Source organism: Pangasianodon hypophthalmus, chromosome 25, assembly GCF_027358585.1.
Source record: "Pangasianodon hypophthalmus isolate fPanHyp1 chromosome 25, fPanHyp1.pri, whole genome shotgun sequence".
In the NCBI taxonomy this organism is placed as follows: domain Eukaryota; kingdom Metazoa; phylum Chordata; class Actinopteri; order Siluriformes; family Pangasiidae; genus Pangasianodon; species Pangasianodon hypophthalmus.
Window position 1 is genome coordinate 2626113 of NC_069734.1, and position 14924 is coordinate 2641036.

Consider the following 14924-nt stretch of genomic DNA (forward strand, 5'->3'; position numbering starts at 1 on the left):
GACACCAGAGACTCCAGTGTTCAATAAATGTCTTCTCCTCTCCTGTGTCTGCATTTCAGTGATTATGTTTTCTTTGCTAAATAACGGCACCTTTTTCCTGGTTTATTGTTAACCTTAGATTATGTAGTTCATCCACTAAACAATCAACAGCGCTCCACGTCACAGTGCCTCTATCATACCACACTGTCGCAGATTATTTTCCCGTAACAGCACTCCCCTGTCATGTCTTATTCCTTACTCATCAGATACTCAAAACCCATCCATCACTGGGAGAATAAGGAGAGAAAACGTATACTTAAATCATAGTATTACATTACACATAGATGTAGCTAGTGAAAATTCACTTCAGTGAAAGTTTAAAAGTTTAAAAACATCTATGCTTAATTCTCCTCAAGTCTTTATGCAAAGAATTAGATTTATTGTTGCATCCCAGTTTACACAGGATAAAAAATATAAAAGCCGGATCAAATTCTTAAGTTACAGAGTTCCAACAAACAATGCAGTCAATTAAAAAAAATTATAAAATACAACAGTAGGAATCAAAATAGTACACAAAGTCAGAGACTTACCTTACCAGTAGAGAATAAATCCAAGATAGAACTTAAAGCACACCTTCCTAAATTTTCCCACACCACCCCATTGCTGCGCTCCCTCCACTGGCTTCCTGTAGCTGCCCGCATCAGATTTAAAACACTGATGCTCGCCTACAAAGCCAAAAACGGACCAGCACCCACTTATCTCAAAGCACTTATCACACCTCGAGCGCCACCACGCTCCCTCCGGTCCTCTAGCACCGCTCGACTGGTCCCTCCATCTCTCAGGGTACAAGGAAGGCATGCATCGAGACTCTTCTCTGTTCTGGCACCAAGGTGGTGGAATGAACTTCCCCTAGATGTCCGAACAGCTGAGTCACTGGCAGTCTTCAAACGACGGCTAAAGACTTACCTCTTCATAAAATACTTAAATTAGCACTTTCACAAAAAAAAAAAAAAAAAAAAAAAACCCTCCCCAACAGAGTTTTGGACTGATGGTATTCCTAGTTTGTGACCTACCGAGCCAATATCAGAATGTACTTGATAGACTTCAAAGCACTATTGTAAGTCGCTCTGGATAAGGGCGTCTGCCAAATGCCATAAATGTAAATGTAAATGTAAAATACAAAATAAAATCTAGAATAACAAGGTATTTTTGCATAATAGGAAAACAATATAATAAATACAAATTAGTATGGGTTTTATTTTCTACTTTAAATAATGTTCATAAGTAAAATTAATTGGAATTAATTAAAATTCAACTGGTATCTGGACAAAGGTCAATTATTTGAGTTATAGTCTTTGAGATTTGTATAGGCTTGGGGAAAGTCTACACAGAAATTAAATAGAGTATTTTTTTTCTAAGATAAGATAAGATAAGATAAGATAAGATAAGATAAGATAAGATAAGATAAGATAAGATAAGAATACAAAATGAATAATAAAAATGAAGTGCAATAGAATGAGTCAGTTACAAAATAAATTGTAATTGAAACTTATTTTTAATATCTCTTAATCATTTTAAAATAATTATAATAAAAATTACAGACAGGTAAAATACAAATCCACTAAAATAATACTTACGTGTGGTAATGAAGTATAATAAACTTTTATTCTTACACTTTTTTTAAATCAACGGACAAAATCAGTGACTTTTTCCTTTTTTTTTTTTTTTTTACATTAATCAGTGCTTCATGTAAGGCAGCAATACCTGTTCTATTTCTTTTGATATATATTTTGAGATGTAATATATAAAGAAAAGTATTTGGCTGTTGCAGTAAATAAATATAACCATGTTTTAGAAGAATGGTATGTAGTTTGTTTTATAGGATAAAATTCAAAATTTTGGAGTTTTGTCATTGATAAAACAATACGTTCATGCATGCAGATCCCATCAATGTTGGTTTATTCCTTGTGGAAATGTTATAAAGAATAAATTTTGGAGATTTAATGGAAACACAAAAGGCACCGCTGGGATTCGAACCCAGGATCTCCTGTTTACTAGACAGGCGCTTTAACCAACTAAGCCACGGCGCCGCTGAGTTCAAGGCGCCATATTACAGCTCAAAAACATGTCGGTACACTGTTTAACTCGTTATTTAACAGTAAACTAATACATTAAACACGTGAATAAGATTTCATGTCGTCACTAATTCGACTTGACAGCTCAAGAAGCTCTTTATCTAGCTATATTAGCTTCATCAGCTCCATTAGCTTGATTAGCTTCCTCGATGCTAAAGAGGTGGAGGTGCTGGTAGAGATCTGTGTGGAGTCTTCAGTCGACAGAACACACAGCTTTTCTCCAGGCGAGAAAGTGAAAACATCTTTCCACATTCCTCACACTAAAATACAAAAAAAAAACATTTTAGTTGATCAGAGTAGCAGAGGTGGGTTAAAGCCAGACACTACAGGTAAAAACGACTTTTTAAAGCCACAATAAAATATAAAAACTCAACAAAAATGTTTATTTCACTGTGTTTGTGGACTCATGAGCACTAGCATCGCCAGCTGTTTTCAGGGGAAAGTAGCTGCATGCTCAGAAAGTCACCAGAAGCCATCATGTGACGTCACACACCGATTTGCATATTCAGCGAATAGTTTTGCATATTGTTATTTACATAGTGAAATATGTTACGTGACGTTACATTTTCTGAAGACACTTCAGATAGAATAGAAAGAAAAGAAAAGAATACATTTCTTATAGAAAAGAGACGTCTTTGTTCACGACACCACAAACACACTTTTTACGTATTTTTAAAAAATTCTGTAAATTCCATTAAGAGAGCAGACAGAATGAAGCAGTCGGGAAACAGATGCAAAGAAAATGGTTATAAATGGAATAACACTGTAAATATCGCCAAGAAGAGAGCTTAAAATGAAGAACGAAGAAGTATGCAGGTGGAGAAACAATTGTGATCAGTGATTGGTCGTTGGGAAGCATGGTGATCAGTGATTGGTCACTGGGATCAAAAGTGATCAGTGATTGGTCATTGGGATCAGAAGTGATAAGTGATTGGTCATTGGGATCAGTGGTGATCAGTGATAGGTCATTGGGATCAGAAGTGATCAGTGATTGGTCATTGGGATCAGAAGTGATCAGTGATTGGTCATTGGGATCAGTGGTGACCAGTGATTGGTTGTTGGGAACCATGGTGATCAGTGACTGGTCATTGGGATTATCAGTGATCTTTGAGTGGTCCCTGGGGTCAGCAGTGATCAGTGATTGGTTGTTGGGAACCATGGTGATCAGTGATTGGTCATTGGGATTAGCAGTGATCAGTGATTGGTTGTTGGGAACCATGGTGATCAGTGATTGGTCATTGGGATTAGCAGTGATCAGTGATTGGTTGTTGGGATTAGCAGTGATCGGTGAGTGGTCCCTGGGGTCAGCGGTGGTCAGTGATTGGTTGATGGGAACCATGGTGATCAGTGATTGGTCATTGGGAATATTGGCTCACGCAAGCGCAACTTAGTCCAGCTTTACCTACTGGAGCGTCGTATCAGCTGCAGGAGAGTCACTAATATCTGCTGAAAGAGTCCCTATTTGTTCCTAGGCTCTTTTTGTTTTTTTAATAAAGTCATCATATCTAGTGACAAAGTCATGAAGTTGGCAGCAGTGACCAGGGCATTTATGAGGCTGTACCTGAAGGATCTGAGGTTCATGTCCATGTGCTCTCCTGCTCTCTCTGACTGCAGGAATGATCTCATGCTGCTCAATGTTCCACAGACGCACTGTATGATCCTACAAACACACCACAGTTCAGAGTTTGTGTGGTATCATCTCCTCACAGTTCTCTCATACAGGGCTTCTCAAACGTTTTGCAGCCATCGAGTGGAAATCCAGAGACTAACATGGTCACGGCAATTTTTCTCCTATAGCTATATCTCTGTTGATGTAGATCATTACATCTGTTTAGATGTAGATCATTATCTAGCTGAAACATCCATCTACAGGCAGGTGCTGAACCTCCTGGCAGAGGCAACCAGGTTTTGCAGTACTTCACAAGATCCTGGGCAAGGACCTACTAAACAGCCCCAAAGCATCGATGCTTGGTCACTATGTTTTGTTTCCTTTTCTCTTTGATTCTCTTTTTTGTTGTGTTGTGTCACTTTTTCCCACATACACTCCTGGGCAAAAAAAAAATTTGGACCAAGCCCAAAATAGCAACATATTAAGCTTTTAATGGTCTTAACAATAAATTATTGGTCAGAAAATGAGCAATAATGAAACAGATGCTCTCCTGAGAGCTCCTGTGCCTCTATTCGCTGGTTTCCTTTTGCTGCAGTGAACTGTTTGTTTGGGGAAAAGCTAGAAACAGAGAAATTCACTTCTATAGTCTTCTTGTACGCAAAGGTAAAATCATGATAATGATTCAAATGTTTGATGTAAATTCAAACTAACACATGTCTGAGTGTACAAAAATTTCCAAAAAATATCTTCTGGGATATTTTTTCTTAAAAGATTAGTGGTTATTTGGTTATGTGCCGCACCTGATGCAGCTCATCAAGGACCACGAGGCTGAAACATTTACAGAAATTAAAGGGAAAAACTCTTGCATACTGTGTTCCTTTATCTATTTGTTTAATTCTTGCTCATTTCCTGACCAATGATTTGTTGTTAAGACCATTAAAAGCTTAATATTTTGCCATTTTGGGCTTGGCACTTTTTTTTTTGCTCAGGAGTGTAAGTAGTATGTATATGCTCCATAATTATCCATCAGTTATCAAACTTTCTCTCAATCTGTAACTTGGCTGACTCTTTTTAATGCTCATGAATGTCTCACCTTTGAGGAAGAGACCACCCAGTTCTTATCAGCACTGACGTCCACGTCTGTCACCCAGTCCAGGTGACCCTGAGTTTAAAAATGGAAACAAATTATTTTCGTTAAAAACGACAAGCATGGTTACATAAACTGCTCATGTTAGAACTGCTTGTACTTTTTAGCATTTCAACTATTTCATCTCTCTCTGTAAGCTCAAATGCGGTTACCTTCAGCACTAGAGTTCTGTACAGTCCCTTCACATCCCACAATGCAACGGTCCTGTCGTACGCTCCAGACACAAGAACAGAGGCTGGAGAGCAGATCATTTTCCTCATTAGAGGCGAGCAAACGTTCTACTGCATCTCTTTTAAGCCAGATTTGCTCTCAAATTAGAGCCATAATTCATCCAATAGAAATGATTGTGTGTTAAAAAAGTGGATCATAAAATAATAAAAGACGTACAACATTTAAGTATAGCAATTCACAAGTTTATATTCATTTGCTCATTCTACAGAGTGTCCCAAAAGTCTCCATACAGAGGGGAAATTAACACTTTTCACAAAATGTCTTCCAAATTTTTTCATACTTAGTTTATATTATATATATATTTTTCAGATAGCTTTTAAGAATGCCTTTGACAAAAGAAGAACATATTGAAATCATTCTCATGGCTGGATCAGGAAGCTGTCGCAGGGTTGCGATGGACTTTAACAGGATACATGTCGAGCACATCACACACACGACACTGTCGCCAAACTTATTAACAAATTCGAAAAGACTGGAAGCAACTGAGAAGTGGACGTCCACAAACATCCACTGATGAAGACACAACCGACGTGGTGAGGCAAACACACTTGCCTATGTATGGAGACTTTTGCGACACGCTGTAGTATGTTATCATTTCAAGCGAGAGAAAAAAATGAGTGAGGGAGCAACTTTCTATAGCTGCTACAACATACAGTAAGTGAGAACAACAGTTCTGTAATAAAAACTGTTAGCTTTTTAGTATTAATCGATAGTTTTTAAGAAAACACTCATTACCATCAGTGGAGAAGGCACAGGAGCTGACGCTTCCATCGTGGCCTTTGCTGAGCTGCTCTCCTCCTCTGGTACGAAACGAACCTGTTTGCACATCCCACAGCTGTAGCGTACGGTCCCACGATGCCGTGCACAAGTAACGACCATTTTGTGTAAAACAGCAGCTGGATATGATGTTTGTGTGGGCACTGGAGTGAAAAAAAAACAGAAAGATGAGAGAGAGAAAAAAAACAATAAACCAAATCAAACAATATAGCTAGCTGCGAGCAGCAATTAAGGGGTCCAAGCACTATGTGCTAGACTGTGTTGTTTTTTTTTTTCATTCATTTCCACGATGAACTGATGTTTCTGATGGATGAATTCATTTCGTGAGAGACATGTTTTCATGAAAGCATATCTAAAATGAATCTAAAATTCAAAAATCCATAACTTTAGTCAGATATCATCTGAATATCATATAACTCCAATTTGGTAATGGTTGGAAATTATCTGTAGCAGGAGTAATACAAAAACTGTTTTCATTCAAATGTATTCAGTTAGTTATCCAACTTCCTGTGTAGTAGACATAAATATTGTAATATCCCTTGCATTCAGAATAATGAAAGGATTCATACAAAATAAGAATCACAATTTAAAGGTTTAAATTTAAATAAATGTTTAAATTAAATTAATATTAACCCTAATTGTCAAATCATGTAAAATACTGTCACATTTTTTATATTCGACTCAAAGAATTCAGTTTGAGTGGAACGTCACCTCACTAATAATCATCACTCATGAGGAAGATGGTGAGGAAGTTGTGCAGTCAAAGTGCAGAATGATGTCAGTACCTGTTAATGCTCAGAGTGGTTTTGTGAGAGCAAAGGTCCCATAATTTAATGGATCTGTCCGCTGAGACGCTGGCCACGTGCTGACTCTGAGCATCAAACCTGCAGCTCATCACCGTGGACGTATGATGACCTGAGAGACACAGAGACACTGATACTGACATTCTTCCTCAACTTCCTGAAAGCATCAAAGCCACAGATCGAGGAATGGAGTAAGACTAATGCTGCATTCAATTAAAGGTCCTAACTCATAATCACTGACCACAAAAACCAAAGAAAACGGCCCCTCAACTCAGAATTCCTACCCGGGACACTGGGACGGTCTCTTCATCTCCGAGTTCAGCAAGTGACATCAAATCAGCATGGTTCACAGCATCAACAGTAAATAAAGTAGCACTTCTTACCTTCAAATGAGTTATACTGTATATACAAGTATGCTTTAGACCAATCAACATACAGACATATTCACTTGTTAAAAGTATAACACTGACTTTACTGACTCGCTGTTTTGAGGAGGAAAATATACATCACTCTTCACAGGTAGCTGCCTAACCTGTTGCTAACCAAAGACAAACATGGAGGCATCCGTGTTTTTTTCCCAGTTTGTTGGATTAGGTATGACGCAGTAAACCGACAAATCTTCAAATTATTCCTTGGACCAATCATATTGAACATGTGGTATGAGATTTTTTTTATTTCCCCACTCACAACTTTATTTCCTACCTGCATTTAGCTTCTATTTATTGTCTGGAAGAAAAGCTTAAAACCGTGGTTTCATCTTATAAAGACATTTACAAATAAAAATAAAGCTTGGCAGAAAGTAGAAGAGATCGTTAGTGTCTCTGGTGAGTGTAAATAAGTAACTAATTATGTAACTAGTGTATGTACAGTTAGCATGGGCTGCTAATCTGCTTACAACGCTAATACTAAGCGTAGCATATAATGTACACCAAACAACCAGTTTTTACCCTTTATTAAAATACTAGAATGCATTTTAATACATTTGAAACAAAAGTAATACTAAAGTATACATTTTGGATATGACCCTTTCTCATCGGAGCTAAAACGCTGGACGGACGACACACACCTACAAGCGACAACAACGGCGTGTGAACGCAGGGTAGGCTGAGATTTGTCTTATGGTTGATATTAGTGTTAGTATCAACTGTAACACAAACATATTCAAGTGCTTTATTAGTCTAGAACAGCTGTTTCCAGTTATATCTCCTTTTTTTCCAATAAAATAAACGTCACAAACATCTCTGAGTTTACTTACACCTATTTCTTACTTCAGTTTTCTAATTCTATTATACTGTATTTAACTTCTTGAAGTTTAACCAAAAACTTTGCATATAATATAATATAAGCATTATATTATATACTTCATAAGCACTATATTATACTACATTAATTATGTTTATTGTTAAGCGCTCAACCTGGAATGTAATGCAGTCTCTGTCCCGTATCTGCACAGTTGACATACAGAGCGTTCTCCATGTCTGAGGCCGACGCCACGTACTTCCCATCCCCTGACACACTGCATGACATCAACAAACCTCCCTGCGTTACTGTCCACTGAACACACACACACACACACACACACATTACTGCATTACTACAGGTTTCACATTTAAACTGTGAAACAAGAAACGAGATGAAACGAGAAACCAGATCAGGATAATTCACCAGGATTTTAGCAGTCTCCAGGTCCCAAGCGTTTACGGTCTTGTCCCAAGAGGATGTTATTACTCTGATGGACAAAACACACACACACACACACACACACACAAAGAGAAAGATGTCTCATCAGTTCATACATAAGGAATAAAGCACTTGGGCAAGTGCTGTTATAGGAAAATAATCAGTGTTGATGAGACGTGGTGAAGCAGAGTTACTCTAAACACCCTGAAGTGGATTAGTTTCCTATAGCAGCACATCCCAAAGTGTTTTATTCCTCTTACACCACAGCACTTTCCCAACAATTCAATTTTTTTTATTTATTAAAAAACAACATGATGCTTTTTATACATTTACAGTTACATTTAATGTTGTATAATGTCTGTGAAGTTTTCATGTCGGAAAAGTTAAAAGTTACAGCTTTATCTCCAGTTAGCTAGCAGGCTTGCAAACAGCGCTGACGTTAGTGATATGTATTTATTTCGGATAGCAGATAGACATGGGGGCGTTTTCAAATAGCATATTTATTTAAATTCATGGACATTTTTTAAACGGTCTAGGTCACTTTTACTTATATCTTGAGCATTACATTCATGATATATATTTTATTATTCCACGTAGTTTCTTTGTGCTTTGTTGGAAGTAAAGATGATCCGATACCCAGCATTAGAATTGGGCCCATACCAGCGAAAAAACAGAGGATCAGACTTCAGAGAAATCATATCAGAGAAATCATATCAGAGAAATCATATCAGAGAAATCACATCAGAGAAATCATATCGGAGAAATCATATCGGAGAAATCATATCAGAGAAATCATATCAGAGAAATCATATCAGAGAAATCATATCGGAGAAATCACATCAGAGAAATCATATCAGAGAAATCATATCAGAGAAATCACATCAGAGAAATCATATCAGAGAAATCACATCGGAGAAATCATATCGGAGAAATCATATCAGAGAAATCATATCAGAGAAATCATATCAGAGAAATCACATCAGAGAAATCACATCGGAGAAATCACATCAGAGAAATCACATCAGAGAAATCATATCAGAGAAATCACATCGGAGAAATCATATCGGAGAAATCACATCAGAGAAATCATATCAGAGAAATCATATCAGAGAAATCACATCAGAGAAATCACATCGGAGAAATCACATCAGAGAAATCACATCGGAGAAATCACATCAGAGAAATCACATCAGAGAAATCATATAGGAGAAATCACATCGGAGAAATCATATCGGAGAAATCATATCAGAGAAATCATATCGGAGAAATCACATCGGAGAAATCATATCAGAGAAATCATATCAGAGAAATCATATCAGAGAAATCACATCGGAGAAATCATATCAGAGAAATCATATCGGAGAAATCATATCGGAGAAATCACATCGGAGAAATCATATCGGAGAAATCATATCAGAGAAATCATATCAGAGAAATCATATCAGAGAAATCATATCGGAGAAATCATATCAGAGAAATCATATCGAATATCGGATCCTGTAACAAACGGCAAAGACTGGAATTGGATTTCTAAAAGAAATGTTTACATACAGTATAAAGAGACATGACTTTTTTTTTTTTTAGGAATAGCTTTTTGTTAGGATTGATTTTATTATTATTATTATTATTATTATTATTATTATTATTATTATTATTACTATTATTCATTATATTTACAATGTAAATTACTTTATGTGAAAGATGTTTAACTGTTAAGTAATAAAAAAAAAAACATTTAAAGCTTAGTAATTTTCAAAGATAACAATCTCCGCTAGATATCGGTATCGACTGATACTCAAGGTTTCAGTATCGGAAAAGAAAAAATGGTATTGCGCCGTCTCAGGTTTTAATGATTAGAATTCTAAGTTCATGTGCACTTTAAGACTCCAAGAGTCATCATGATAGAAAGGCATAATTTCTTTTAATTTATTCATTGACTTTAATACACACAGTTATGAACTATGATTTCTGCTTGGTCATGACCTGGATTTCCATCAGCTGCTACTTCACTAATGAGAGGAACACATGAAGACTCTGTAGCACCATTTACACACAAACATAACACAATCGACACAAGTTGTTCTGAGGGATACGAGTCAAGCAGATCAGCTTTATTTATCTATATCCATACATGACAAAAATGTCCATCATCATTTAATAACAAGAAAATTAGATGCTGCTGCAAAGAAACTCATTAAGGTGGCGAGGCGTCACGCCGAGTGCCCTTTGGTTTCTTGTGTTGCCTAGCAACAGCATCCATTCACAAACAAAGGACTGTGCAGTAATAAAAGAAGCGAGAGGCGAGAGTGTAACCGGAGACATCTGTGTGTGAAAGTGTGTTCTTGTTTTTCTTGTCAAGGCATTTTACTTGAGTGCTAAATGGGTTTCGTTTAACAAGGCTGTTTTCAAGCTTTTTTTTCTGTCTTTAACAATAACCATCAAATTTAATCCTCCAGACATGACAATAGATAAAAGGTGAAGTCAGACAAAAAGCCCACATGATTAGCAGATTTCCAAATACTGCAAGGTGCCATTATTTTTAAAATTACTGTATACTTACATCATAAAGTGTGATACTGGAAAAAGACTAGAGAATGATGGAAAACCACTTTCCATAGATAGAAAACATAATTTAGATTTTTTTTAATGTCAACTCTCCCTTTCATTTGCAAAAGATGTTTGTGTGTTCCCCTGAAAAGCACGGTCATCACCACAGGGAGGACATTTGCACAAATAACTTACTGTGCTCCCTGCAACCAAAGCCTGAAAGCCTTCATAATTTAACTCCGGACCTTTTATTTTTCTCAGAATTGAAAAAAACAGATTGTTCTTTCTTTCTTTCTTTCTTTCTTTCTTTTACAGTACGTAACTAACCTAGCTTGCTGTCTATTAGATTTATTATTATCAGTAATGCAGTGAAATGAAGATTAGTGTTACTCTGGTGATAAGGAGGTTGTTTGTCTTTGCTGTGGCTTTGAGAGAGAATTGACAGAATTTGAGCTGCTTGTGTGATATAAGCTACAAAGTGGGACGTCACATCACACACACACACACACACACACACACACACAGTTATTTTTAGTAATATTGCCAGTGGAATATTTTCAATTCAACAAATCACAAATCTCTTCACATGCACTTTGTCCTCCATGTTGGTTTTTCTCACTTGCCCCCCGTGACCTGATCTTGTGACCTGATTGGTCAGGAGGTTAAAAAAAAAAAAAAAAAGTGCTTGACGTCACTGGGTAATTTTGTGAAAAGGTGAACTTTTTTTTAACTTTGTAAGCTTTACTGTGACTCACAAAAGGGTGGAAAGCAGTTTTCCTCTAAGACTTTTCCTTTCCTATTAGATCTGATCTTATACTGATTCTACTGACTAGAACGGAAATGACTGTTTTTCACAACTGTGCCATTCGTGGTGTATAAATAATAAATGTTATAATTTATAGTAAATGTTCTGCACAGCGATATTGAGGTACAGACTTGTGACTTTTCACTCCTTCTTCTCTACCTGTTCTTCTCCGGGACCAAACAGCATGCAGTGATGGCTCCTGAGTGTCCTCCTTTGAGCACCATCAGCTGAGCCCCCGTCTCCACATCCTGCGCAGAGAGAACACAGAGGAATCAGTGCGAGCCAACAGAAAGTGCGATAGACAATCTGATAGCTTGTAAACAGTGACATGTGTAACTCTTTAAATTATCATACCCAAAATATCGCTGTCTGGTCGTGGGATCCGGTGAGAAGTCGAGTGTCATGAAAACAGAAGTGACAGCTGCTGACGGAGTCGGCGTGTCCCCTCAACACCTTTACAGGAATCTACCGGTTTGTGCCAAGAGACGGAAAATGAGTAACACAAATCGTGCATGAAAAAAAAAACTGTCCGAGACAATTTTATCAGCCATTTTATCAGCTACATCTGTTATACAGGTCATGTAGTAGGTGTTCAACTACTCCTAACACTACTACTAATAATAATAATTAGTATTCTACCTTACTTGTACCCAAGATTGTTTTATAATTTTGTAAAAAGCAACACAAGAGATATAAAATAGTGATGAAATAGTCCATATAGTACACAATAATAGAAGGGATTTATTTATGCCTGGTTCCTCTCAAAGGTTTCTTCCTCATATCATCTCAGGGAGTTTTTCCTCACCACCGTCACCTCTAGCTCGCTCATTAGGGATAAATTCACATATTTACAATATATTTATTATTTATTACATTTATTTCTGTAAAGCTGCTTTGTGACAATGTCCATTGTTAAAAGTGCTATACAAATAAAATTGAATTGAACTGATGAAGCAAACTAGGGCTTTAGGACTCGAGTCCAGTCTTGAGATATATATATATATATATATATATATATTAAGTATCTTCACTGGCTGCCAGTCAATTTCCACATTGAGTTTAAAATGTTATTATTTGTTTTTAAAGCTTTGCATGGGCTTGCTCCACCATACATATGTGATCTCCTTAGTCTGTACACTGCCCCAAGATCTCGTCAATCATTCAAAGTCAGTTACTCCTTTCAGTACCACGTTCACGCTCCAAAACCAAGGCTTTCTCTGTGGCTGCTCCCAGGCTTTATAATAGTCTCCCTTTTATATAAGATCATCCTCCTCTATTGCTAAGTTCAAATCCTCCTTGAAGACTCACTTTTATTCTTTATCTTTTAATTCAGTCTGAGCCTTGAAAATGTCCATTTGTCTTTCGGTATTTTGTACTGTTAAATGTTTTTTTGTGTATAGATTTGCTTTACACAACTTGTACAGCACTTTGGTTTCAACTTTAGTTGTTTTTAAATGTGCTTTATAAGTGAATAAACTAAACTAAACTAAAGTCTTGGCTCAGCCTTGGGCACTGGTGCTGCTAAACATGGTCTTGGTCTTGACCCAGAGTTTGTAAAAAATAACGTCTGTGTCTTTTTCACATGCACAAAGTTTGAAAAGCAGTAACTGCATCTGGTAGAAAACAACCTAATAAATGTCACAGCGCATGAATGAAGCCAAGTCGTAAAAGTAACAGATCGTGACTCCGTCTCGCATTCATTTGGACTTGATCTTGACTTGGCCTCAACCCCATTTATGACTCAGTCTTGGCTAGTCCTGGTCCTGGATTTGATAACGACAGTCTTAACTACAGCTCTAAAGCAAATACAAAAGTTTTTTGTTTTGTTTTGTTTTTTTAGACAATGGCTCCATCCAAGACGTGATGGAAATGTTGGTGCACTTCCTTCACTGTGAAACATGACAGCCCCGTTAGGTTCCATGAACTTATTTCTTCTCTTTAACTCCAACTGTCATGAAGCTCTGGAAATCGAACTCAAGTTTATAAGTTTTGAAACAAAACTTATCTTCAAGTTGAGTTTACTCAGATGTGAGTTTACTCAGATTTTTACAGCAGCAGGTGAACTTTTGTCTCTAAGTTTAACCAACTTGAAATCTCTTACAGTTCAATATTTTAATATCAACTGTCTCTTTGATTTTAAAAAGACGTTTTCTCATGCAGGCGGTGTTTGTGCCTCTGGATCCACCTCCAATCTGAGCAGGAAAAAGCTCTTATTAAAAAAAATGAATGGAAAAAATGAATGAATGAATGAATGAGATTGTAATGTCACGTTTATTTGTATAGTTAGATCAGTAGTAACTGTTTCTCAGTGCTGTTTTAAATGTTATTTGTTATGTCCTGTGTCTGAATGTTCTCGGCCAGGGCTTGATGTAAAAGTGTGTGAACTTCCTGGTTAAATAAAGGTTTAATAAATAAATAAAATAAAGATTCTGGATTAAAGAATATCTTGATTTAAGGACACACACACACACACTACAGTTGTTTAATACTGATCAGTTGTGGCACTGGGGAGTTTTGAGAAACTTTTGAAACTGTTAAAGTCTCCAGTTTGAGTTATGAGTTTATTATTATTATTATTATGTATATTATGAGTTTATTATCTTCACACACCTGCGCGAGCGGCTCGTGTTCCCACAACGAGCTACTTTCTCTTTCCTTCTTCTCCTCTTTTATCTCCTCATCCAGGGCCAGAGGATCCAGCAGTGCCTGAGACATGTCAGTCAGATGAAAGGTCTTCCACTGGTTCCTCTAAACTGAGACAGATCTCAGAAATCAGCCCGCAGTCACTCCGACATTTCTCTGCTTACTTTCATCAGGTTCGGGCGCAACGCCATCAGTTTCCATGACAACACATCGTTCGGAAGCTTTCGGAAACTCTCGCGAGAGTTCGCTCAAGACTCAAACATCCCAAACAGATCCCTGCTCACTATACAGGAGCACTACACAGGGCATGAAATGAATGAAAAACATAAATAAATAAAAAATCTCAGTACAGATTAAATCTATAAATATAATCCAAGTCTAATCCAACTCAATTATTAAGCACATGTGGGGAATTAATATATGTTTTAATATTTATATTTAAGTTATTTAAGATATTATTTCAACTTGCATTTAAGTTACTTCCTTTAAATCATTATACATTCAAAACACAATCAGTGAGTCTCATAATTATAATTAAATAACTAAATCTTTCTGAGCTAATTATGAT

The 14924-nt window shown here is 36.8% G+C and overlaps 1 protein-coding gene and 1 non-coding gene across 3 annotated transcripts; both read right to left on the reverse strand.

Annotated features, from left to right (window-relative positions):
* Positions 1 to 1635: 1635 nt before the first annotated feature.
* LOC113540996 (WD repeat-containing protein 88) lies at positions 1636 to 14641 on the reverse strand. Of its 2 annotated transcripts, XM_026937738.3 has the most exons (11): positions 14324 to 14641; positions 12068 to 12178; positions 11873 to 11961; positions 8347 to 8410; positions 8097 to 8235; positions 6664 to 6793; positions 5837 to 6021; positions 5023 to 5105; positions 4817 to 4885; positions 3676 to 3774; positions 1637 to 2374 (listed from the first exon to the last, which is right to left on the reverse strand). In XM_026937738.3, the coding sequence occupies exons 1-11, from the start codon at positions 14426 to 14428 to the stop codon at positions 2267 to 2269; spliced, it is 1182 nt and encodes a 393-aa protein (XP_026793539.3). In that variant the 5' UTR covers positions 14429 to 14641; the 3' UTR covers positions 1637 to 2266. The 2 variants fall into 2 exon arrangements, with proteins under 2 accessions (XP_053085303.1, XP_026793539.3); XM_053229328.1 differs by having other exon boundaries at positions 1636 to 2374; positions 8097 to 8410.
* Positions 1996 to 2069, reverse strand: trnat-agu (transfer RNA threonine (anticodon AGU)). Its single transcript has one exon. It is a non-coding gene; the product is annotated as a tRNA-Thr (tRNA).
* Positions 14642 to 14924: the final 283 nt, after the last annotated feature.

What these genes read in the sequence shown, in the direction of transcription:
- LOC113540996 (XM_053229328.1), bottom strand. Translation starts at nt 14,428, where the DNA reads ATGTCTCAGGCACTGCTGGATCCTCTGGCCCTGGATGAGGAGATAAAA. An exon ending in AACACGAGCCGCTCGCGCAG is followed by an intron (nt 12,179 to 14,323) that starts GTGTGTGAAGAT and finishes ACAAACCGGTAG; the next exon opens with ATTCCTGTAAAGGTGTTGAG. An exon ending in GGGTGGTCTCTTCCTCAAAG is followed by an intron (nt 3,775 to 4,816) that starts GTGAGACATTCA and finishes GTGTGTTTGTAG; the next exon opens with GATCATACAGTGCGTCTGTG.